A 24,935-nucleotide genomic window follows, 5' to 3' on the forward strand; every position below is an offset into this window, starting at 1 on the left:
GCCTCAGAAAACGCATTTTGCTTTGTACATCGCTTTTTTTTTTTTCTCTAATTTTATCTTATTTTTGTTTGTGATTTTTGTAAAATTAAAACTAATGGATGCACTCCGCCTCATCCCACCTCAGCCGCCGCTACTCCGCCACAAAGAGAGGGTCGCACAGACTTCTTTTCCTTGGCCCCACGTTTCAAAGAAATGTATCATCCGGCCGTGGATCAGAGCCGCGGTGTCAAAACCGACGGCTGAGATCTCTTCTCCGAACGTTACTTCTCGTGAAAACGCTGTCGTTTCGTCTTCGTCGTCAAGTTTTGCGGAGGTTTCTTCTGCGCCTCCAAAGAAGGTGTCGGCGAATTCGTTGCAATATCCGTCAGGTTACTTAGGTGCGGCACCGGAACGTTCAAAAGATGAAGGAAACGGCGATGTAATAAATGCGATGGGGTATTTAACGAATATATTGTCGTCGAAAGTTTATGATGTGGCAATAGAGTCACCGTTACAGTCGGCGACTAAGTTGTCTGAACGATTGGGTAATCAAGTTTGGCTCAAGAGAGAAGATTTACAGCCTGTAAGAAAGTTTTCATTTTTCAAAAGTTGGAATTTGTTTGGGGATTATTTAACGATTTCAGTGTTCTTTTTCGTTTTAATTTTGCAACTCTTTGAGGCTGTAGTTTCTGATTTTTAATGTATATTTGTCGAAACGTGAAGACTATTTTTTTTTTGTCTGATTTTGTTTCTTCTTTACTTATTTTAAGCTTAATGGAGTGTTTTTTCAGCTTGAATTTAGCTCTTTTCTGTTAAGTACTGTACTCTGATATACATTGTTGTTATGAGTAAATATTCACATGTTTTTAACTTGAATTTTTTTCTTTTTCTTTCTTGGGTTAAACATTTGTTAGAATTTGTTCATCAATCGCCAAAATTGAAACCCTTTCTCTTTGTAGTTGAATAAAAACTTGGAAGTAGTAGCTTGACATGTTTTGGGAGTGCATTCTTTTTCGTATTCAGAGTTTCAGATGAAGTACTTATAGATTTGATGCTTGGATGTTTTCAGGTTTTCTCTTTTAAGCTTCGTGGAGCTTATAATATGATGGCAAAGCTTCCAAAGGGACAGTTAGAAAGAGGGGTTATTTGCTCATCAGCAGGAAATCATGCCCAAGGGGTTGCATTGGCTGCCAAGAGACTCGGTTGCAATGCTGTTGTTGCTATGCCTGTTACAACACCAGAAATTAAGGTGCTTCTTATATGATGTTGGTCATATCAGTTCTGTTGCGAATATGGTTTCTAATTTGGATGGTGGTTTTCTCATTTTGCAGTGGCAATCTGTTAAGAGTTTGGGTGCAACTGTTGTTCTTGTTGGAGATTCTTATGATGAGGCACAAGCATATGCGAAAAAAAGGGCTACAGAGGAAGGTCGGACATTTATACCCCCTTTTGACCACCCAGACGTTATCATGGGTCAAGGTACTGTTGGGATGGAGATTGTGCGCCAAATGCAAGGCCCATTGCATGCCATCTTTGTACCCGTCGGTGGTGGTGGGCTTGTCGCTGGCATTGCTGCTTATGTAAAGAGGGTTGCCCCACAGGTATGCTGTTTCTTCTTATAAACATCTAGTATTTCATAGTTTTGGAGCTTTGCGTAGTTCTCAGTAGATGATAAGTGCATGCTATTTTAACGATATTTTGTGTCTTTTGTATATTTCTTCAACATTGAATCATCATATTTATTACTTGAAATCTCATGTGGATTTTGGTTAAATCTGGTTCCCGAGGTAGTTGCTACTTGCTAGATGCACTTGTTTTGATTTTTTTTTTTTTTATTTCCAATTCAGTGTCACTGTATTCTGTTTCTGGGTCACATTTTTCGACATAGCATTATAGGTACCTCTGTTCAGATGCTTAAAATCTTCACAAAAGCTGCCTTAGGAAACTTTTCAATTGAATGTTGTTTTATTGATGGCAATTTTAACACATTGTAACAGATGAACTGGCATAGTTGAAGACTTAGAAGGATGCATTATTTCCAGTGTTTGGGGAATTAATGGACCACCAAGCTTTTAACAACTTTCTACTTTTTTGTAATGCCTAATTATAACTGGCATAACTGATAGCAGCATTGGTAAATTAGTGCTATTAAAGCTTTGTCTGGTTCAAACGTTAGATAATCGTTCAGGACTGTCAATATCGTTTAAAGCACTAGCAGGAAAAACTAGTAGATGTGTGGACTTGAATTCTTGATGTGTTTCAACTCATAATTACAGCATGTTGGGGAACTTAAATTTATATTGGTTGAAATTGAGGTTATCTTATGTATGTTCTGCCATTAAATATCTTTCTTCACTATTATTTTACTGTTCAACTGTGCTTTGTGCTGCAATCAACATTAGTCATACTGATCTGATCTTCCAAGAGGCCTAGCTTCTGGCAAGCCTAATAAGTCTATAACTGCAACCTTATGCTACCCTGTTGCAAGCACTTGTGTATTGATTTACTCTCACTTTGCTTCTTCTTTTTTCTTTTTTTGGATAAGTGAAATGTTTTACCTCTTATATTGTTTCAGTAAGTGTTTGCATGAAATGGTTTCCATAATGAGTAGTTTTAGCTAATTTGAATTTTTTCCTTCATTCCTTTTTGTTTGAAATTACAGTAAGTGAGTATGTTCCTTGCTGCATACAAAATTCATCCAGAGCACTTAGTATTCTATAACTATACAGGTAAAGATTATTGGAGTGGAGCCTTTTGATGCAAATGCAATGGCATTGTCACTGCATCATGGTGAAAGAGTAATGTTGGACCAGGTTGGAGGCTTTGCAGATGGAGTAGCTGTTAAGGAGGTCGGTGAAGAAACCTTCCGCTTATGTAGGGAATTGGTGGATGGTGTCGTTCTTGTAAGCCGTGATGCAATTTGTGCCTCTATAAAGGTAGGATTTTCAGGTTCCAAAGTTTGCATTGATTCTCTTTGTGTTTTTCCCCCCAATTGTTTTAAGAGGACAGCACACTCACCTATCATACAGCTTGAATTTCACAAACTTTATTTTAGTTATATCTTTAGTGTTTCTGTCCTTGTATGGTACAGTTGTTGAATTAAGCAAACAACTGAAATACTGGCAGAAATGCATAAAATCTTAATTTGAAAAAGTTGTCAAGCTTCTAGTTCGATATTAGTGTACCTTTGGTTTAACTAGGGTTCTAGACGTAGGTTTTTAGGGAGATGTGCCTTTGTTTCTCCATATAAAGGTGACTTGGTTCTTGTTGGTTTCCTCATATTTTGGGGTGGTGTGCTATTTCTCTTTTTGGGGAGAGAGTGTGGCCTGTCCGCTTAGACTTTGTTTTGTAATTTCTTACTTCCTCAACCTTATGGATGTTAGAAGCCCTTCTTCTGATGTTTTTCTCTCACTCCTCTCTCAATTTGTCTCTCCAGTATGACTAGTGCAATTGTTTTTCATTGGATAACTGATGGCTGATTCATCTAGTTGACACGCTGCAGTTTGACTGCTTAGGATTTACAATTTTAGTGCTTGTGTCCCAGGACATGTTTGAAGAAAAGAGGAGCATTCTGGAACCAGCGGGTGCCCTAGCCCTTGCAGGAGCTGAAGCATATTGCAAATATTATGGCCTTAAGGGAAAGAATATTGTAGCAATAACTAGTGGTGCAAACATGAATTTTGATAAGCTTAGAGTGGTTACCGAACTGGCTAATGTGGGTAGACAACAGGAGGCAGTGCTTGCTACTATTTTGCCAGAGGAACCTGGGAGCTTCAAACAATTTTGTGAACTGGTATTTCTCTACAATTTTCCAAGTTTAACTTCTGTACAGATTTTCTGCTTTATTCATAATTTGTGTTGCTAATAATAACCATTGGACAGGTGGGGCCCATGAATATCACTGAGTTCAAATATAGATGTAGTTCTGAAAAAGAGGCCGTCGTTTTGTACAGGTTAGTTGTCAGCCTTTCTTTAGCGACTAACAAAATACAAAATCATACATTTGAATTTCATTATCCATTGTTTTTGTTTGCAGTGTTGGTGTTCACACAGTTTCTGAACTTGGAACAATGAAGCAGAGGATGGAATCTTCTCAACTTAGAACTTACAATCTTACAGCAAGTGATTTGGTTAAAGATCACTTGCGTTATTTGGTAATTATAGTTATTTTTCCTTTTTTTTTGTTGACTTGCTTGTTTGTTGATCTTTTATGTGCTTTCTTTATTAATTCTTTATTTATTTCTTTCAGATGGGAGGTAGATTGAATGTTGAAAATGAGGTTCTTTGTCGGTTTATATTTCCTGAGAGGCCTGGTGCTTTGATGAAGTTTTTAGACACTTTTAGTCCACGCTGGAATATAAGTTTGTTCCATTACCGTGGTCAGGTTAGCATCTAAGACATCTTTGAAGGAACTTTCATTTCTATCTGGCTTATGATTTGAAAAAATTTAACCTTGATGTATTCCATCCAACAGGGTGAAACAGGAGCAAATGTTTTGGTTGGAATTCAAGTTGCGAAGGGTGAGATGGAGGAGTTTCACCATCTTGCCGATAGACTTGGATATGACTATGTATTGGTAACTGATGACAAGGATTTTCAACTTTTGATGCATTGATTGGAGTCAGTTCTGATACTTTAGCTCAAGTCGACATGGGCACAATGCACATGTTAAAGAAAGCGATGGAGCAGATGCAAAGTGATTTCCAATCTTGCTTAGGCACTGGAATAGCGGGACATGGCTATTTCGTATTCATTTTTTGTAATTTATGGAATTAGAATGTATGTAGTTCTACTAAGAATGATTTGGATTTGGTTTCTGCTGCTTGTTACATGACTAGTTTTTCTTGCTATGTACTAGTAATACATTCAGACTTACGTACAACATATATCAGCTTGATGCTTTGAAATGTTGTGAAGTTCATATATGAACTATTTTTATATAGAAACTGGTTCTGAAAATCAGTTGAAAAAGCAAATGCCAAAATTTGAGCTTCTTTGCAAGCTTCTGGAATCCAATATTCCAATTGGACATTCCATGAATTGAAATTACTAGGAGATGCTGTTTCCCAACCAGGATACTGAGTCAAAGGCAAAGGAACAAGAAACCTTGAGCTCCAACTGCTACTTCATCCGACTTTTGGCAAAGAGGAAGTGAATGGGGGATAGGTCCAAATAGGGTGGGGTTGGAGAGTTTGACAAGAACCTCAGGAGGAAGTCTTGTTCCAGACCTTAAAGGGGCATTGAATGTCTCTGCTGTTTGAACTCGAAGCATTTAAACATGGGGTGTGGTCCTTGAATTAATAAGCTCACTGCTGCATGCCCTGCAATGTTGCATGCCCTGCAATGCTATGGACTATGATTGACAGTTTATCACTCCTTTTAGCACAGTTATACATGCACAACATTTTTGATAAAGGACTTTTTCTCTTTTTGAATCTTTCCTTTCTTTAGTTAGAGTTTTTGATAGTGCAGTCCATACTGTTTAGCATTTCATCCCCGTAATTCTTTTCCTTCTTGGGCCGCTGGAAGCAACTCAAAAATAAATTATTAGCAGTAAAATTTGTCCCCCTGGAACACTAGTAGTACTGCTACTAGTACCCATTTATGTCTCTTTGACTCTTTAGGTAGAATTTTCTGTGATGAGCTCTTACTTTTAAGGAATCAAAAAGAAAAAAGGAAGAAGATTTTTTCCAATACAAATGTTGGATTATGGAGTAGGTTGGCTTACTTTCAAGGAATCTAAATTGAAATGGTAGATCAATATTGAGATTTATAGGTCCTCTTGGTTCCCAAGTAATGTTAACCCTAAACGTTAAACCCTAAACCTTTGAAAATTTTGTGTTATTTACACAGATTATCTCTTTATTTTCGGATGAGGATAATTAACACAACATCTCTAAACACTATTTCTCAATTTGGGATGGGCATTCAGCATCTATGCTGAAGAAGTGCATCTAATTACTTGTCACCAAAAACAAAGAGGGAGAAGGTATCTGCATAATAAGCCTTTATGGGTGTTGCTTGTAACATCATGGAAAGCCTTTGTGACACTTTATTTTTTTTATATATGTATGTGTGTGTGGTAATAAGAAAAGAAACCAATACACCGAATGGCCTCATTATTTGGAGGAACAGTGACCCTCACTTCATAAAGCTCTTCATAAAAGCAAGGTATCAGGAGGTTGGTTTAGGATGCAATGTTAATGAATAATGCTTGAAATGTTTAGGGGGATTATCATCTTCGGGTCAAGTTTACAAACTAATGAATGGGGTTAAAGGAGATAAAAAGGGGGGATCATCTCTTAATTCTTTCCCTCGGGATGCATGTGCCATGCTTCTTGGATAATTTCTTCAAGACACGCCAACTCTTTAACGTTATGCAGAAAAGCGGACGCATATCCAAAGAGGAACAAACCCTTTCTGAAGTTCTTTACAAAAGTACGTAAAGCTTTTGAACTGATTGTATTGTCTCCTCCTTAACAAGAATTCGGAAACAATATGGACAAGTTGATTACACTTTTTTGGTAAGCCTAATGGAAAATAGAGAGAAATAGATGACAAGAATCATGGGCTTTATGGAGTTCTAAACATGCCTCTTCTCCTAGAAATAAGCATCTTTAATGGAACCATACTCTTAAGGACATTTGTCTCACTTGGACCATCACTCACCATGGCTTCTCCCCTCCTTAAATTCTCCTTCACCTGCCCCTCTTTCTCCCCATTCACTACTCTTTTACACCTCCCTCTTTCTCTATCATATACACACTTTGTGCTTCACTGTTGGGGCAGTGGGGAAAAAAGAAGAAAAGAATATGAGAGTTTCAAGTTCGTTCTTGGCTTCCTTGGTTCTTGTTCTGGTTTTCTTAGTGGCGAACGGAGACCCTCTCGTTCCTGCAGTCATCATCTTTGGGGACTCTGTTGTTGATGTTGGGAACAACAACAATCTCAATACACTTATCAAGGCAAACTTCCCACCGTATGGAAGAGATTTCGTTACTCACAGGCCAACTGGGAGATTCTGTAACGGAAAGCTGGCCACAGACTTCACTGGTAATGTTTTCTTGAGAACCAACTTTTCTTTCATGAAGCTCTATCTCCCTCTTCTCTCATGGTGTTTTCTTCCCTGCATGCACAGCTGAGTACCTCGGATTTACTTCATACCCTCCAGCTTACCTCAGTCGAGATGCCAGAGGAAATGATCTCCTGACTGGAGCCAACTTTGCTTCAGCTGCTTCTGGTTTATATGATAGAACTGCAAACTTATATGTAAACAACTAAGATCCAAACGACTGCCTCTCTCTCTTTCTGAAGTCTGAGCTCCTGACTCTGAGGCCTGAACATTATCTAACAGATGAATTGTTTTGTTGATTTTTGTAGCGAGCCATTCCATTGACCCAGCAGTTGAATTACTACAAGGAGTACCAGACGAAAGTGGTGAACACGGTGGGAAAAGCTAAAGCAAATGATATATTTGCGGGCGCCATACATCTTTTGAGTGCAGGAAGCAGTGATTACATTCAGAACTACTACATCAATCCTATGCTGAACAGAGTCTATACACCAGATCAATTCTCCGACATTCTCATAAGATCCTATTCTACCTTCATTCAGGTTTCTTTTAGCATTCATTATTATGTTTAATCTCTGAAAATAATTATGCGACACATGCAACTTTAACATGCTATACCTTTTGCAATGCCTGGACCATTAACATGGGAAATGCATGCCTGTTTTGAATCATGTTTGTATCCCTCACCTGAATCCAACTTTCAAACACCATGTTACAACAAATTACACTGTTAACAGGAAAAAGGAATGAAAGCTCAAACTAGTTTTTACTGAAAAACAAAGAACGGAGGACGAGTCACTGTTTCATGTTTGTGACAGAATCTGTACGGACTTGGAGCGAGGAGGATAGGAGTGACAACCCTACCACCAACAGGTTGTTTGCCTGCAGCCATCACCCTATTTGGTGGAGGAAGTAACCAGTGTGTTACGAGGTTAAACCAAGATGCCGTTGCCTTCAACAAGAAATTGAACAACACATCCGAAAGCCTTCTGGACAAGATGCCTGGCCTCAAACTCGTGGTCTTTGACATATACCAGCCTCTCTTGGACATGGTCATGAAGCCCGCTGATAATGGTAAAGCACCTATTAAAATAAGTACCAACTATTTAAATTTCTTTGAATACAAGCTGTGCCGCAAAACTTGGATATTTAAAATGCATTTTTACGAGGTTTCATTCTTTAACCAAAGGAAATCCTTGTACTATGAGGTAACATTTCTTATATAAATTTCATAGTACAGACGGATGCTTCCATTGCTTTTCTCAAGGGTCCATTACGCTGGATTTGCCAGATGAATGAGGAGACTAATTAATATTGTTTTTCCTTGTGAAATGAGTGCTCTTTTTGCAGGTTTCTTTGAGTCAAGAAGAGCTTGCTGTGGAACGGGCACACTAGAAACCTCCCTGCTTTGCAATGACAGGTCTCTGGGGACATGCACCAATGCTACATCATATGTGTTTTGGGATGGATTCCATCCCTCCGAAGCTGCTAACCAAGTCTTGGCAGGCAATTTGCTAGCACAGGGTGTGTCCCTCATCTCTTGAAGAAGCTATTTCCTTCATGGTCATAAAATGGGGCAAAAAAGGAAAGAAGAAACAACCACCTGCTCTTGCAATCCTCTCATATGTAGTTCATTAGATATTACTAGAACACGTACTTCATCTGTCAACTGTTTTAGCAGGAGAATTTTAGTAGCTTCACATGTAAAACCTCCTTATTTATGCTTGCAGCAAGGGGGCATTGCTGCTTTTTTTTCAGGAAAGTTTATGCTTTTATCCTTGCCTCAATAAGATATGATTACTGTTAGTTTTGTGAATAATTAGTTAACTTGTTCTGAGTATGGCCAACAAATGGAAGTCGATAAATAATAGTAGTATAAGCATTGAAGAATTATTTTAACTCTTTTCCTCTGCCCTGAATAGCATACAACTTTGGGATTGTTATCAATTGCATATTCCAACATAATCAATTTTTGTGATTGATGAATCATTTTTAAATTTCTGCTCAAGTTATCTACTAATTTCTTCCACAAGCAGGCTCCATTTCTCATTAATTAATTCTAGCAGTTTTTTCCCTCCATTACTATAACAATTCTCTTTGTATCCTGATAGTCTCCATTATCTTTGTGTTAACCATCAATCGACAAGATGACAAGTAAAAGATGCTTGAGATCACTAGGAATATTGCTGTAAAAACTATTATATATATTACAATCTTTATAGTTGATAGAAATAAATTTAACTTTTCAGGAAGTAAAACTCAAGAGGTACTAAAAGGTTCACCTGCACCGGTTAAATGGTTTGAGGTCCCTAAGAAAGTTCAAATCCTGCATTAGAACTGATTGCATAACGAAGCTTTGCTTTCAGCGTACTCGACCGCTTATAGGTTGGAAGCTGTAACCATTCAATAGAGCAAGGAAGCACAGATGTGATTAGTTCAGATCCTCAATACCCCCTTCCCCTCTTCCAAAAAAAAAAAAAAAGGAAGAAGCTATGAGATGTTAAATCAGTTGCTTTATAAGCTTGCTGTTGTTATGGAGTCTTCTAACATAGTAGTTATTAGAGTGGAGCGCGCCCAAGCCCCAGTATATTACCTTGAGAGTGTTATAGCATGTAGAAGCTGAGGGAAGCCGCTCCACATCCGGTCCTCCAATGGTTGCCCAAAGAGGAGCATCACTTGCAACCTATACAAGATCAAGCCCTGACTTAGTTTCAGTTGTTGACAAGCTATTAAGATAGTCATCTTGACCTTTCTCCACATACAATTCTCATTTATTCCTGCTCTTTACTATAATAGTTTTTTCTTTAAATCTTGGCATTTCTTTTTCTTTCTTCTTTCTTCATTATTTTCTTCAGATTGGGACACAACTCAATGTTAATAAATATGGCATTAAAGAGGCAAAGAACAAAAGATCTTCTCCTGAGGAAGCAATTGTGAAATCCAGTTCACTAAATTGATTAAGCGCCAAATCAGAAAATTTTTAATAAGAGATAACATTATACCTTATGAATTGTGAAAGATGGCTGCAAGAATTTGAACCCAAGTAAAGGAGCACGAGAACAACTGGTCACAAATTTTAGCAGCATACAGCGTTCTTTTGGCTCAAAATCCTTCATTACCTAAAGCAAGATCAGAACAGAAACTGTATTCATGCAGCAGTTTCCATATTAAAAGAAAAAAATTGAGGGACAAGGCCCAAACATGAGAAAAATCAGTTAAACTTCCAACATGCTAATACCTGCCAGAAAAGTTTAATTGTTCGACTTCCCTCGGAATAACCACCAGTATACTGTGTGTTATTTCTTAAATCATCAACATCAATATCATGGTCTCCACCAGAAAGTAACTGCATACAGTGATGCGGTCAGTGTTTTCTGCTATTAGTCAAACCTGGGGTTAAGTGACAGGTGAGGCATATGCAATTAATTGTAATTATATGACAGTAAAACTAGTGCACAACTATAACTCCATGAAACACATCTGGAGTGAAAATACCTGATTAAGTTCACTAGCATTAAATAACTTCAACCAAGATGGAGATATAAGATCAGTTAACCCCCTATAAAATGCATTTGAAAAGGGCAGTATCTGCAATTCAACATTGACAACAAGTTAATATTACAATACATACATATCTTTCTATAAATTTTATGAAATAACTAAAGAGAGACCTGTCGGTTGAGTTTGTAATCTGCCATTGCATGAACATACTGCATCTTGTTCTCATTAGTCACACAAACATCCTTGCCACCAGGTTTAAGCTCGATAACATGCCGTTTACCAAAAGATTCTTCAGTAATTGTGAAATCTAGACAGAGCTCCTTAATATCACCATCATAGTGCTGCAGTTAAAGCATCCAACAAAAATAAAAGGTTGGAGGATTCTCCTTCACACAGATTTCAAAAATTAAGACCTTTACATATAGGAAAAAAAATAAAACAATGAAAGAATGTATTACAATTAAAGCAGATGACAAATGCAAATAAAAATTCTTAATCTCAAAGAATTTAGATCCTGAAGCAAGAAGGTGAAACTTCCAGTATCCTAGAAGAGTGTATGATACGGGAAATAAGGATGCAGGATCCAGAAGATGGCACATTGTGCTTGGTTTTGGTAGTGCTTCTCCCTTGCGGAATATTTAAGTATTTCTTTTTCAATTCTTTTTAATTATTATGAATAGAAAGATTGCTGAAAGCTTCTATTTGAAACTTCAACAATTTTAGCCTGGGTATCTTACCATACCGTATAGAGAACATATAAAAATCACATTCTATTTTAATTTTATTTTTGCATAATTTCATACCACATTCTCACCCTCCTGCCTTTCCCCCTTTCTTTCAATGTCTAATTCTTATTCTTTATGTTCTCTGGTGATTAAATGCTTAGTGAGGCTTATAATACTCCTCTCTCATCTTCCTCCTCCCTATAGTTTATGGACAATGCATCTCATTATGAGTACATAAAGAAAAAAACAAATTTTGTCTGAAAAAAAAATTAAAGAAATGCCATCTAGCTATCCAAGAAGCAAGTACAGGAGATTGATGCCTTGGTTTCTGTCCTTTTTGTTCAACCCACAACTTGCTCAAAATAGCTTAACAAATGCAGACATCATCAAATGCTTCCTTCATCCTATCACTTGTAGGAGCCACTTGCAGGTTACCATAAAAATGTCACCCACCTTAACACCTCCCTGTTAGCAGCATCTGGCTAATTCTTGCCCAACAATGAACTCAAAAGTATGCAAGCAGTCTTATCACCCAGAAAATGCATTTCTATTAATCCTTCAAAATGCAACAGAAACACTAAATGGCTCACAAACTACACCACCTATGAAGCTATCTGTGTGTATATATATATAAATTAGCTATATTAGGAGAGTTGTCTTCAAAAAGGAATAAAAAAACAGATAACATGCATGATTTTCAAGAGGGCTAACCTTGACATACATAAGATTCCTGTAGAGCTCTGGATCAAGTGTTGATAGTTCATCAAGAAAGCTATATCGGCCTAACAGCTTTTGCACAAAAACATGTGAAAAAGAGTAATCTAGTAATATTCCTTCATAGAGTGCTTTGCCAACAACTCTTCCAAGGAATTCAATCATCTGGATACCATTCTCTAGATATCTTGCAGCTGGATTAGGTATTAGAAGTCTGTCTGACGTTGACGTTTGGGAAAATAACCCATACCTTTAGACAGAAAGAAATAAATTAACTTAAACAAATTAATAAATGAAAAAAGCTGCTTTTTCAGCATAAACATCAGTATGAACTTACTCAGGAGCAAAAGCTTCTTTAGATATATCAGTTAAAAATTCTTTAGATAATCCACCATAATCCAGACCAGCCTCTGGAAGGCCACATTCACTAACAAATGAAACATGAATCGATGACTTCAACCTTGAGCCAAGGGAATTTAATTGTCGAAAGCCATCTTCAACAATATGACCTCGACGAATTACTATCTCAACTGATCGTGAACCAGGTCCGGCCACTTCACCAGCCATTTTCCGAGAGACTTTATCCATATTGATAAACTCTCTAAACATTTGAACCCTGCCAAAGATACAAAATATGTCAAAGAAAAGACTTTGGTTTGGTCAAATAAAATTAGGCAATCCAATATCTATGTACTAGGATGTTTGGATGATCATTCAATGTATGTCAGCTGTTACATTTCATATGAAAGCAATGGTATTATGAGCGCCTATTCTGGAAAGAGTTCGTTGAAAGTATGAACTATTTACTTTCCATTATATGAAATTCTGGCGAAGATGAGCTAGAAGCCCAGAACTAAGTATACATGGTATAGCAATAAAATCTTTCATGAATTATATACCTTTCTTCAAATGGAAATACATGTGGCATACTGGTGATTACAGAACCTGTACTGTGAACAACGGTAGCATCCTCTGGCCTGATATTAGCTGATAGAACTTCATGAGTTCTGGCAGCCACAGCAATTGGAGGTCGGCTCCTTCTAGCTGGTGAAAGCCACAAAACAGGGGGGCAGAACTGGTGTCTGCAATCCCTTTCATAAATTAGATGCAAGCATCTGATCGCAGACTCCATAAAGGAACCATTCTGCTGACCCACACTACACGACAGGCCATTATAGACTAGTGTATTAAGCACTGATGCAATTCTTCGTTGTTGCTCCAGTGTGAATGGAACCTAATCATGAACAAAATACTCTGATAAACAACAGACACAAACATAGAAACCAAATAAATAATTAAAATAACCAGTTTACCTGTTTCTCATAAAACTCTATGTCATCAAGAACTAATAGCAGATGTGAATAGGTGGCACAGAACAGATGAAGTAGACATGACATATCTTTTGAGATACCCTGAGGACCATGCCTCAAAGGCTCTATATCCCAAACATCAACAGAATCATCATCAACAAGATGATCATCAACTGAATCTGCAAAATCAACGTCAGCCTGTGATTTGCCAGTGAACTTCTGCAATACATTGACCCATTTATTGACTCCATCCTTATTGGCTTGTTTTAGTTTTTTATCAATTCCCTCTTTTTTCTTCCCTGAAACTTTATTTGTACCATGATAACTATCTCCAATGGTGTGACTATTTCCACGAAAAATGGAACTTTCTAGCACTCCCCAAAGGTTGCCAAGAAATCCAGGAGTGAAAGATAGCATATTAAGAACAGTCAAGGGCCCAACCATGGGATTGAATGCAGCAAATATTCTAAGCATGTAGGAATAAAAATATGCAATATGAAGCAATTCCAAGTTCCCCAAACATTCTAAGCTGTTTGGAGGTAGGATCTTGGCCTCATCTGTATGAGCATATCTTTCAGATAAACTCAAAAGCTTTTTAAGATGCCACTGCTGACAAACAGGTCTAAATAGGTCCATGTAGGATGTTTTTAATGACCCACAGGCTGTCTCGCTCTCCTGCATAACGGCACTGACAGGCTCTACATGAGCTTCATTATTACCTTCAAGATTTTGATTCCCCTTTTCATTCCACCCAACATTATGAAGCCATTCCAATAAGTTGTCTGCAAGAATGGTTACAACATGGACATAGGATGCATATTCTAGACCTTGGTTCAACACTCTGGAATCCAGAAAGTCATTCTCACTCCCAGAAGCTAGGCATATAACATTTGAAAGAGCCCAACCAACTTGTGGAATTGCCTTCGAAGAACAGTCCATGTCAGACTGATCAATTTCTGACATCTTTCCAACAATTTTATCTCTTGAAATCTGTCATCACCTGCCATAGTTTGATCAGTCCCACATCCCTCAAATCATGTAGTTGTGTAATAAGTAAAACTGAATTGGAAATTTAAGGTTTTGACACATGAATTGAAGGATTTATGGTAAAAGATAGTATACGTAAATTAATCTATTATACAAGTAATGGATTTATAGGAAAGTCATATACTTAGAAAATACCATGTCTTAAAGATGATAAACGCATATCTACATTCTCATTTGAATACCAAATGCACCAAGTTTATGGCACTTTGGACATTTCCAGACAACTTCCTAAAGTTGCAATGATGTGTAAATTGGTAAAACTATACCAAATATTTGCAAAATCTCAATGCAATAAAGCAAATGCAGCACAAACATCCTGTTTCCCACAAAAATTATATCATCAGTTCAGAAAGCTAAGCACTTTGTCGTTTTCATCTCGCTATATCGAGAAGCCACCACATGGCCTTTTCAAAGAACTATCACATTGACTGCCAACAACAGTAGGTTAAATAAGAATCAAATCATAGCAAATCCACAGAATAGCCAAAAGGACATGAAATGACGAATCAGCAACAAAAGAAATTAACATCAGAGGCTCTGATAGTGTGAATTTAGATAAGCATAACAAAAGGTCACATGCAGAATTTCAAAGCAATTTTCTGGCAAAAATGTTTGCAAAAGAAAATGTAGGAAAAATAGAACATTAGGGAGATTTTAATTTAATAGGGCATTACCAGTAAACTGTGCAGACATGGTGAAAGAATAGACTTGTGCTTCAGTGCAGGTAGAAGAACAGCTGGTAGACGTTGTGTGAGCCAAGGAATTGTAAGTAAAAACAAACAGTACTGCTCAACAGCAGAATGCACATCGAACTGACCAGGACAAGTTGCATCAAAGGTTGTCAAACTAAATGGCCGAATAGCCAGACTAATTGCACTTGCAGTGATCAAGAATTTATCATCAGTCTGGACAATATTCTTTACTTCTGGAGAAAAACAAACATCCAATTTGCTTATGTATCTTCTCATAGATACATAAAGGCCACCTTTATAGCTTCCCATAAAACAAACCAAATTCTTCACTGTTGCATCTGCATTCCCAATATTGTCATCACTAACAATCTTCCAACTTTTCAGATCAGTTAAGACAACAACAAGACGCAATGCCAGAGATGTCAGAATAACAAGATCTTGACCCCCTCCGTGTGACGTATCACACTGTGCAAGAACAAATGAGCAGAGTGAAATCAGCTTCTGCGCTTGATAAGTCAGTGTTCTTCTCTCTTCCATTGTACCCACAGCCAGGGAGCAAAAATTCTTCTTTGAATCTATTCCCCAAAGTAGGAATTAATTACATCAGCAGATCATTACCTTGACATGCTAAAAGGAAAAAAGAAGGCGGTCTGGAAATCTAATACACAGCAGCACATTTCACAAAATAATTGTTGCAATGGATTCAAAATGTATTAAAATTTAAAATGTTAGCATACCAGTTGAATTTATGCTTTCCAAGAGAATCTTAAAGCAAGTCTGCATACAGTTTGAGACTCTGGCAAGAATCTTTCGACGCCGAATTGATAAACATGTAATAAAGAAAATAAAAGGCCTCAAAACACTGCTGGAAATTAAATTTGCAGTCATCAACTCAGCTTGATTTTTCACAAAACTTTCCCATTCTTCTTGAAGCTTGATAGCCACTTTCATTGTAACGTTATAGCTTCTCCAGACTCTCTAAAAAATATTTAAAAAAAAAAAAAACTGAGAAATTTCAAAAAAGAATTATAATTTAATTAGAGAAGAACATAGTGAAACGTTAACCTGGATAAAGATTGCAGCGGAAGCAGCTCGTCTGGCATAATTGCGATTCTCTCTTTCTTGAGAAACTTTCTCGAGAAGCGCATCTCTCGATATCTCTTTCGCGCTTGCTCCTCTCAACGATACCTGAATTGAGCAACCGAATCGAAGATTACAGTTTTACTAAGCAGAAAAAATTAGAAAACTCCAAGATGTAAATCGAGGATTAAGCGCTATTGGAAATGACCGATCAAGCGAGAGTGGACTGACCTGATGTTTCCGAGGTTCCTCCATGGCTGAGAGACGATCATCTAAGGGAAGCTAATGAAATCTTAATTTCTTTTCTTTCCATTTTAGCTTTCGTCAACGGGAAAAAGAATCCAATTTTATCTTGGACGGTTCGATTATATTTTTGTATTTCGTAATCTTCCCACACGCAAGCGTTGCGAGTAAAAGTCACTCTGTCGTCCATTTAAAAAGGGACATTTATTTACATTTACAGCAAAAAATAGAACTTAATTTTTTCCTATTGATCGCGACTCACTTGCATGGATCAAAATTGTGAATTTTAGTATTTAAAATTATAAATAGATATAATGAATTAAAAAATAAATTATATTATTTTAAAAAAAAATTATGATGATAATAAAATTATTTTTTGGAACGAAGAATGAATCAAAGGGTTGTTTTAAAGGAGTTGACTCCCACAATCTTTGCACCAGCCATAAACAAGATAGGAATTGTCGGTAATTGGATTAATAATGGTTGGCAATTAAAGATTGAAATGAGACGAAATGTTTTTTATTGGAAAAAGAACCAATGAGGTAATTTGCACAACATGTTAGGGACATTTTTTCTTGGAAGGGATATGCAAAACAAGCTTGTTTGGAAAGGACCTAGTAGTGGCAATTACTATCCAATATCCTTTTATAAAACCATCCTTGAGAAACAGGGGAATAGTGCATAACCATGGAAACATGTGTGGGCAAGTCTTGATTTGTTAAAAGTGGAAGTGTTTTATTGGCAAGTAGTGAAAAGAAGTTGTGATGAAACATGAGATAGTAAGGAGATGGTGTTGAGTAGGGACTCTACAATTTGCTTTTTGTGCAAAAAAATTCAAATAGTAAATCATTTGTTTTTTTATTGTTATTAAGTATGGAAAGTGTGGATGTTGTGGTGTAACAGTTAGGGAGTAACAGTTTGGGAATAGAGGCTCTTGTTGTGTGGAAATAATATGGAGGAATTTTGGTGTATGGAAAATGGCCTTCTTCGTAATTATTTTGTTAATATGGTGAAGGTACACAAGCCATTGGTGGAATACTCAAAGACGTTGATGGAACAATTTTATTTACTTTTTCTAAATCTATTGGTATTGTGTTTTTTAACTCAACTAAACTCATGACTGTTGGGGAGATTTTTTTTTTTTTTGGTATTTGTGAATTCAAAATGAAAAGGTTTTCAGTGACTATTGATGAAGAGTTATTCAATAAACACAATGAGCCAGATAAAGCATCCATAGTCTATGTCTTGGAGATTAAGCAGAAATATGATGCATATAGAGACATGCAAATGTATGGTCAAGAGATGGAAGATTCAACATGTTCCACGAGAGGAAAACGAGCTCGTAGGCTAATTGGCAAAGAAAGAGATAAGCAGGGCAATACCGCTTTTAATGAACTTGAGTGAAACGGAGACATTTTTAATTTGAGGTAATGGTGATTGTCATATGGCCCTTACGATGCATTGACAGCATTTAGTGCTCAGCAAGACAGAGTGCAGTTACAGTTGTGGAATGTGCTTGCATATGCCACGGGATTTTGTCTTTGCATGGTGGAGTGCGACTTACTGCACCATGATTTTTTTGAGTTGTTGGACAAGGTGCAGTCTATAAAGCTTGGTTTTTTCTGTGTTGTTTCATAGTGTATAGATTACAGAAAGTTTAGGCATGCATGGTTGTGGTGGGATGACTCTTGGTTGGATGAGCTAAATTATGTGTTGTGCTCATGGGTGCAACTTGCGATGCTTTGAGCTTATTTACTTAAGCAGATTCTTAATAAGGTCGGGGCTTCTTGTCCCATCTAGTTGTGATCCTGCACTACTACCCATTACAGGAATAATTTTTTGTAATTCTCTTTTAAGTAATGCAATATTTGAGATTTACTTTAAAAAAAAGTTAATATAATTCAATAATTCAAACACTTTATTTATAAAAGTCAAATTTACATAAATTCTTGATAAATATGACATGGTACTTCAAGTCTATACATAAGTAGTAGAAGTGACATTTAACTTATGAAAATGTGAACAGCTAACCTTATCTATACCTTTTATTTTTTGCTTTTGTGTGTTTAAACATATACGAAACGCGCGTGGAATAAACATGTAGCTAGATAGATATAGGATGATTAAACGAATATAAACAGAGTCAAAAACCAAATGGAAGTAGGAAGTTATGTTTGGCGCTTCTGAATTTTGTCTCAATCCATGTCCACCATTATCCATCCCTAAAACCACCCACTCCTCTGCCACCATTTCCCTCCCAAGCCACCGCCACCTCCACTACACCTTTCTTCTCTTGCTCTTTCAACTTCACAGGATCATGATGTCAGGTTTTAGTGTAACATTAAACTGAGTTTGAATATTTGTTCTGATGAGTGGAGACGTGAGAATTTTGCTCCTTTCTTTGCATGTGAATTGTGATGTCAAGGGGGACAACGAAGATATGCACAAATTTAGGATGTTGATGCTTCACAGCAATGCTTTAAGATTTGGCATTCACTCAATTCTAACAAAGACTACCGATTTTCCCATTGTTGCAAAATAATTGAATGAAAGGTGTGCATGCACAAGAAGATTGAAATTATTATTAGCAGGAAGACCAAAGTAGCCATCATGTAAGAAAATAAACAGGAACAAACAAAAAGACATTAATTGCCTTCCAATGTCTTACACATGAATATTAACAATGTTGTTGAGGCATGAGGCTCGACATCTAACTACTGTTTCTAGTACTTCTTTTTTACCAATCTGAAATTCATATAAAAATCTTTGTATCTTACTTGTATCATAGTAGTAATATAAAAGATGAATATTTCTCTATTTCTTTAACCATTTTAGAATTATAAACTCTATTAATCAAAACATATAAAATTGCTACAAATAATGACATAAATTTTTTTAATACAATTTTTTTCATATAATTAATAGTTAAAAATATATAATAAACTTATTTAATCTTACACAAATTTATGAAAAGAAATCTTAATTTTACATGATATATATAAAGAAAGATAATACGACATGATTCATTAGTTACATTTTTTTTTCTGAAATTTGATTTTATTAAATAAAACCAATTACAAAAGCTACTAAATCGATAGAGGTCGAGGACACCATTCTTCTTAGTGACCAACAGCAAGAAACAGAACCCCCCCCCTTAAGACGTAAACTAATTGTTTATGGGATAATGACAGCCTCCCTACACAATCACCTGCCCTACACAATTGATATCATATAGCAACCAGCTCAGTGAACAAAATCTATACATCAGAATAAGGCAAAGAAAAACCCTATACACTGATCCACAAACCCAGTTATGTATGAACAAAAAGAACATAGTTGTATCAGCAAGCCCCCACAACATCGCCATACTAGAAAGCAAGGAGACAAAACACATCAATACGCAATCAAACCCAGAATTGTCATACATACTCCACATCACAGCCCTAACCCCTAGAGATACTCATACATGCATTGATAGACAAACTAGGAGAAATGATAACCATACCATAAAACTTGAAACGTTAAAAATACTTAATTAATCTCGCATCGCTCTAACAAGTCCTCAGCTCTATTAATTCCTTCTTTCGCCAACAAGTCTACTTCTTGGTTCCCTTCTCTATATATATGGTTGACTTCCCATCCCACTAACTTTTTCTTGTATGCTTTAACTTGCAGAATCCATTTCCTAAGCCTCCATGGAGCACTATTAAGCATATTAACCCATTTAATAGCATTCCATGAATCACTCTCCACAACCAAGTGCTTACTCATGGCCTAAACCAAATATGAGAATAGAGCAAAAGCCTCCTTTATAACTTTCAACTCAACAAGACTAGAATCCTCTATGCCTATAGACTTTGAAAATCTAATAAACGCATTCCCTTTTTCATCTCCCTAGAATCCATCTATCCTTGTTTCCCTGAGGTACCCATTAGTAACCTTATCCACATTGAATTTAACCTCCCCTAGCATTGGTTTTTCTCTCATAGTGATAGGTCTTGACACTTTATCATTTTTCTTCCTTTGAACCACACTTAGTTACTTGTAGATTTAAAAAATTAAGACATAGTCCAAGGCCATCTAACATTAACCCACATAGCCACCCTAAGCTTAATTAGCTCCCATATCTACCCACCATCCCATTCTTTGTATTAAAAACCACCTTATTCCTACTCAGCCAAATAGTTCAAGATATCATGAAAATTGCCATTTTTCAAACCTTTTCATCCTTTCCAACATCCTAGTCAAGTTCCAAACCACCATCAGCCTTTTAAAATTCTTAGGTATAACCCATGACATGCTCCATTCTCTGAACCAGGCACACCTCAACACCCACACATATCTACAAGTAAGGAAAGCATATTCAATGGTCTTGATCTCACCTTTACACAAGGGGCATAAAGCATCCTCAATATCCAACATACCTCATCCGGCAAGTTCACCTTTGACCACTACTTTATTGTGCATGAGTTGCCACACAAACGCCTCTATTTTATGAGGTTTTAACTCCTTCCAAACCCACTTTTACACTCTATCCTTCAAGGCCCCATTCCCACCCACCTCTTTGCAAAAAGATTTTGCCGTGTAAGTTCCATTAATAGTTTTTTTCCACACAAGTTCATCCTCAATCTCTTAACAATGAACAAAATCCCCAATCACACCTCTAAACTCCTTATATTGCTTTTCTTCCCACCCAAAAATTTGTCTCCTAAATTCTACCTTCCATTCCTACAACCAATTAACCAAACAAAAAAAAAAGCCATTCCCCAACCTCTTTTACCTTACAATTTTTATTCCTAGCTAAAGAAAACATTTTAGGAAAGGCTTCCCTAAGGCAAACACCCTTCACCCATTCAAAGAACAACGACATGGACTGCCAACAACAGTAGGCTAAACAAGAATCAAATCACAGCAAATCCACAGAATAGCCAAAAGGACATGTAATGTCGAATGAGCAACAAAAGAAATTAGCATCACAGGCTCTGATAGTGTGAATGTAGATAAGCATAACAAAAAGTCAGATGCACAATTTCAAAGCAATTTTCTGGCAAAAACATTCGCAAGAGACAATGTAGAAAAATAGAACATTAGGGAGATTTTAATATAATAGGGCATTACCAGTAAAATTTGCAAACATGGTGAAAGAATAGACTTGTGCTTCAGAGCAGGTAGAAGAACAGCTGGTAGACGTTGTGCGAGCCAAGGAATTGAGCAGCCAACCTTATCTCTACCTTGCATTTATTTTTTTTCTTTTGCGTGTATAAACAAATACCAAACGCGCGTGGAAAAAACATGTAGCTAGATAGATATAGGATGATTAAACGAGTATAAACAGAGTAAAAACCAAATGGACGTAGGAAGTTATGTTTGCCGCTTCTGATTTTTGTCTCAACCCATGTCCACCGTTATCCATCCCCAAAACCACCCACTCCGCCGCCACCACTTCCCTCCCAAGCCACCTCCGCCTCCACCACACCCTTCTCTCTCTCTTCCCAAACCTAAATCCCACCACCGTCACCTCCTCCTCTCCTCCACCACTTCCCTCCCTCGTCACACTCTCTCCAAGCCTCTCATTTTCAATGACATTAATTCCCCACTCTCTTTGCTTCACCTTTCAGTTCAGCACTCTGACGCTGACCTAGCAAAAGCTGTTCATGCTTGTTCTCTCAAGTCCCAAGAAGACACCCATTTGGGTAATTCTCTAGTTTTAGCTTATCTAAAGCTGGGCCTTTTGAACCATTCTTTCAAGGTCTTTACCTTTCTCTCTTGCCCCAGTGTAGTAACTTACTCTTCTTTGATTTCGGGTTTTGCCAAATCAAGTCAAGGAAACGAAGCGATAAAACTTTTTATGAAGATGAGGAATGAAGGTATTATGCCTAATGAGTTTACTTTCGTCGCAATTTTAACTGCTTGTATTAGAGTTTTGGAATTAGAGTTGGGTTTCCAAGTTCATGGTTTGGTTATCAAAATGGGTTTTTTGGATAGGGTTTTTGTAGCCAATGCTTTAATGGGATTGTACGGGAAATTTAATGGGGCTTTGGGGTTTGTTTATAAGATGTTTGATGAAATGCCTCACAGAGATGTTGCATCATGGAATACGGTGATTTCGAGTTTGGTGAAGCAAGGGATGTATGAGAAAGCGTTTGAATTGTCTGGTGTTATGCAAGGAATTGGTTCTTTTAGAGCTGATTTTTTCACAATTTCCACTGTTTTAAGTGCTTGTGAAGGAAGTAATGCTTTAATGAAAGGCAAAGAAGTTCATGCTCATGCTATTAGAATTGGATTAGTAGGTAATTTGAGTGTGAATAATGCGCTTATTGGATTTTATAGTAAATGTGGTAGCGTAGGAGATGTGGTGGCTTTGTTTGAGAGTATGCCAGTTAGGGATGTTATTACTTGGACTGAAATGATTTCAGCCTATATGGAATTTGGGTTGGTTGATTTCGCTGTGGAGGTTTTTGACAAGATGCCAGAGAAGAATTGCGTTTCTTATAATGCTCTTATGGCGGGATTTTGCAGAAATGGTGAAGGTTTGAAAGCAGTAAAGTTGTTTATTGAAATGGTGGAGGAAGGTTTAGAGTTAACTGATTTCAGTTTGAGTAGTGTTATTAATGCTTGTGCATTGGTTATGGATGCAAAAACTAGTGAGCAAATTCATGGGTTTTGTGTCAAGTTCGGTTTCAGATCAAATGCTTGTGTTGAAGCAGCATTGTTAGATATGTGCATGAGGTGTGGAAGGATGGCAGATGCTGAGAAAATGTTCTGCATGTGGCCATCTGAACTAGATAGCTCTGTTGTTTGTACATCAATGTTATGTGGGTATGCTCGAAATGGACAACCTGATAACGCGATCTCCTTTTTCCTTAGACGTCGACTAGAAGGAACAATGGATATGGATGATGTAACTTTAACTTCTGTACTTGGCGTATGTGGAACTTTAGGATTTGAAGAGATGGGAGAACAAATCCACTGTCATGCCCTTAAAATTGGGTTTGTGTCTGATTTAGTGGTGTTAAATTCCGTTATTAGCATGTATGCCAAATGTGGGAACATGAATGGTGCAATCAAAGTTTTCAATAATATGCCCATACGTGATGTAGTTTCCTGGAATGCTTTGATTGCTGGCCATATTCTTCATAGGCAGGGTGAAGAGGCGCTGGCTGTTTGGTCTATGATGGAGGAGGCAGACATAAAGGCAGACACAATTACTTTAATTTTAGTTATTTTGGCCTATCGGCATACTAACTCAGATTTAGTTGATAACTGTCGTAAGCTATTTCTCTCCATGAAAACCAATTACAACATTGAGCCCACTCCACAGCATTATGCCTCCTTTGTTAGTGTTTTGGGACGTTGGAGTCTTCTTGAAGAAGCAGAAAAAATGATTGATAAGATGACAGCCGAACCAAAGGCCTCTGCTTGGCGCGCTTTACTTGACAGTTGTAGAATCCATCTGAACACAACCATTGGGAAACGAGTGGCAAAGCACATACTTGCGATGAAGCCACGAGATCCTCCTACATACATACTCGTGTCAAATCTTTACTCTGCATCTGGGAGATGGCATTGCTCTGACACAATCAGAGAGGATATGAGAGAAAAGGGGTTTCGGAAACATCCTGCACGAAGTTGGATCATTCATCAAAACAAGGTACATTCATTCTATGCAAGGGACAAATCTCATCCTCAAATGAAGGACATCTATAGTGGGTTAGAAATACTAGTCTTAGAATGTGTAAAAGCTGGATATGTGCCAGACACCAGCTTTGTTCTTCATGAGGTTGAGGAGCATCAGAAGAAGGATTTCTTGCTCTATCATAGTGCAAAACTAGCAACAACCTATGGGCTTTTGATGAGCAGGCCGGGGGAACCCATACGGATTGTCAAGAACATCCTTCTGTGTGGAGACTGCCATACATTTTTGAAATTTGTTTCTGTGGTCACGAGGAGAGAGATCTTTTTGAGAGATGCTTCAGGATTTCATTGCTTTCGGAGTGGACAGTGCTCCTGTAAAAATTATTGGTGATGGATCTGTGCTACAAAGTTAATTTAGTAGGCCTCATTCAATGCATTTGTACGTACTGAATTTAGATTTTTCACGCATCTCTGGCTCTTTTAAGAAGTTTGAAGCCAGTGTTGCATAAATGTATTGTATGTATAAGTTCTTGTAGTGAAAATCATGTACAAGTTAATTAAGATACGTGAAATTTAATCGTGAAATAGGCTTGGGAGAAAATGAATAAAAGAATTCATTGAATCCCTATATCAAAAGGAACAATATATACACCGAGTCCAAGCACTACTAACCCTTGAAAACTTAAATTGAAGCTAAAGTTGCCAGTAGTTATTCATTTGCATTTTTATATAGCTTTTAACAATCATATTTACATTTAATGTGGGATGGGTACTGTAACGGTTCCACTTAAGCACTATCAATCTAGTAATTTTTCGAGATTAAATAATGTAATTTCAAAAACTTAAAATTCAAGCTTAAATCATGTGATCCCAAAAACTTAAAATTCAAGCTTCAATCATGTGACCTCAAAAACTAAAAATGCAAGTTACTAACAGTGAT

At 37.1% G+C, this 24,935-nt stretch overlaps 4 protein-coding genes across 8 annotated transcripts; 3 read left to right on the plus strand and 1 right to left on the minus strand.

Moving 5' to 3' along the window:
* On the plus strand, positions 1-4,886 carry OMR1 (L-O-methylthreonine resistant 1). Its single transcript, XM_007027487.3, has 9 exons — positions 1-562; positions 1,049-1,228; positions 1,311-1,580; positions 2,709-2,915; positions 3,524-3,772; positions 3,862-3,932; positions 4,016-4,133; positions 4,229-4,363; positions 4,454-4,886. The coding sequence occupies exons 1-9, from the start codon at positions 95-97 to the stop codon at positions 4,592-4,594; spliced, it is 1,839 nt and encodes a 612-aa protein (XP_007027549.3). The 5' UTR covers positions 1-94; the 3' UTR covers positions 4,595-4,886.
* A 1,859-nt stretch (positions 4,887-6,745) lies between these two features.
* Positions 6,746-8,714, plus strand: LOC18598114 (GDSL esterase/lipase At5g03820-like). The gene is made up of 5 exons (XM_018121787.2): positions 6,746-7,029; positions 7,115-7,245; positions 7,357-7,590; positions 7,867-8,122; positions 8,399-8,714. Exons 1-5 carry the CDS (start codon positions 6,792-6,794, stop codon positions 8,590-8,592), a joined length of 1,053 nt encoding a protein of 350 aa, XP_017977276.2. The 5' UTR covers positions 6,746-6,791; the 3' UTR covers positions 8,593-8,714.
* UPL7 (ubiquitin-protein ligase 7) lies at positions 7,652-16,507 on the minus strand. Of its 5 annotated transcripts, none has more exons than XM_088806460.1 (15): positions 16,349-16,507; positions 16,103-16,225; positions 15,775-16,015; positions 15,020-15,612; positions 13,302-14,288; positions 12,888-13,222; positions 12,326-12,604; positions 11,986-12,238; positions 10,720-10,890; positions 10,544-10,636; positions 10,287-10,394; positions 10,051-10,167; positions 9,642-9,731; positions 9,331-9,441; positions 7,652-8,113 (listed from the first exon to the last, which is right to left on the minus strand). In XM_088806460.1, the coding sequence occupies exons 1-14, from the start codon at positions 16,370-16,372 to the stop codon at positions 9,358-9,360; spliced, it is 3,498 nt and encodes a 1,165-aa protein (XP_088662586.1). In that variant the 5' UTR covers positions 16,373-16,507; the 3' UTR covers positions 7,652-8,113; positions 9,331-9,357. The 5 variants fall into 5 exon arrangements, with proteins under 5 accessions (XP_088662586.1, XP_017977274.2, XP_007027552.3 ...); XM_018121785.2 differs by having other exon boundaries at positions 7,652-8,131; XM_007027490.3 differs by lacking the exon at positions 7,652-8,113 and having other exon boundaries at positions 9,220-9,441.
* A 5,042-nt stretch (positions 16,508-21,549) lies between these two features.
* On the plus strand, positions 21,550-24,580 carry EMB175 (Pentatricopeptide repeat (PPR) superfamily protein). The gene has a single exon (XM_018122026.2). The coding sequence runs from the start codon at positions 21,756-21,758 to the stop codon at positions 24,384-24,386; it is 2,631 nt and encodes an 876-aa protein (XP_017977515.2). The 5' UTR covers positions 21,550-21,755; the 3' UTR covers positions 24,387-24,580.
* The last annotated feature ends 355 nt before the right edge of the window (positions 24,581-24,935 follow it).

Source organism: Theobroma cacao, chromosome 5, assembly GCF_053813885.1.
Source record: "Theobroma cacao isolate CCN51 chromosome 5, ASM5381388v1, whole genome shotgun sequence".
Taxonomy (NCBI): domain Eukaryota; kingdom Viridiplantae; phylum Streptophyta; class Magnoliopsida; order Malvales; family Malvaceae; genus Theobroma; species Theobroma cacao.

Excerpts from the sequence above, each read along its gene's own strand:
- EMB175 (XM_018122026.2), top strand. The coding sequence starts at position 21,756 with ATGTCCACCGTTATCCATCCCCAAAACCACCCACTCCGCCGCCACCAC.
- OMR1 (XM_007027487.3), top strand. The coding sequence starts at position 95 with ATGGATGCACTCCGCCTCATCCCACCTCAGCCGCCGCTACTCCGCCAC. Across the intron at positions 2,916-3,523 it reads CAATTTGTGCCTCTATAAAG|GACATGTTTGAAGAAAAGAG; the intron begins GTAGGATTTTCA and ends CTTGTGTCCCAG. Across the intron at positions 4,134-4,228 it reads AAGATCACTTGCGTTATTTG|ATGGGAGGTAGATTGAATGT; the intron begins GTAATTATAGTT and ends TATTTCTTTCAG.
- LOC18598114 (XM_018121787.2), top strand. The coding sequence starts at position 6,792 with ATGAGAGTTTCAAGTTCGTTCTTGGCTTCCTTGGTTCTTGTTCTGGTT. Across the intron at positions 7,030-7,114 it reads GCTGGCCACAGACTTCACTG|CTGAGTACCTCGGATTTACT; the intron begins GTAATGTTTTCT and ends CTGCATGCACAG. Across the intron at positions 7,591-7,866 it reads CCTATTCTACCTTCATTCAG|AATCTGTACGGACTTGGAGC; the intron begins GTTTCTTTTAGC and ends TGTTTGTGACAG.
- UPL7 (XM_088806460.1), bottom strand. The coding sequence starts at position 16,372 with ATGGAGGAACCTCGGAAACATCAG. Across the intron at positions 16,016-16,102 it reads CCGCTGCAATCTTTATCCAG|AGAGTCTGGAGAAGCTATAA; the intron begins GTTAACGTTTCA and ends AATATTTTTTAG. Across the intron at positions 9,732-10,050 it reads CATCTTTCACAATTCATAAG|GTTGCAAGTGATGCTCCTCT; the intron begins GTATAATGTTAT and ends GATCTTGTATAG.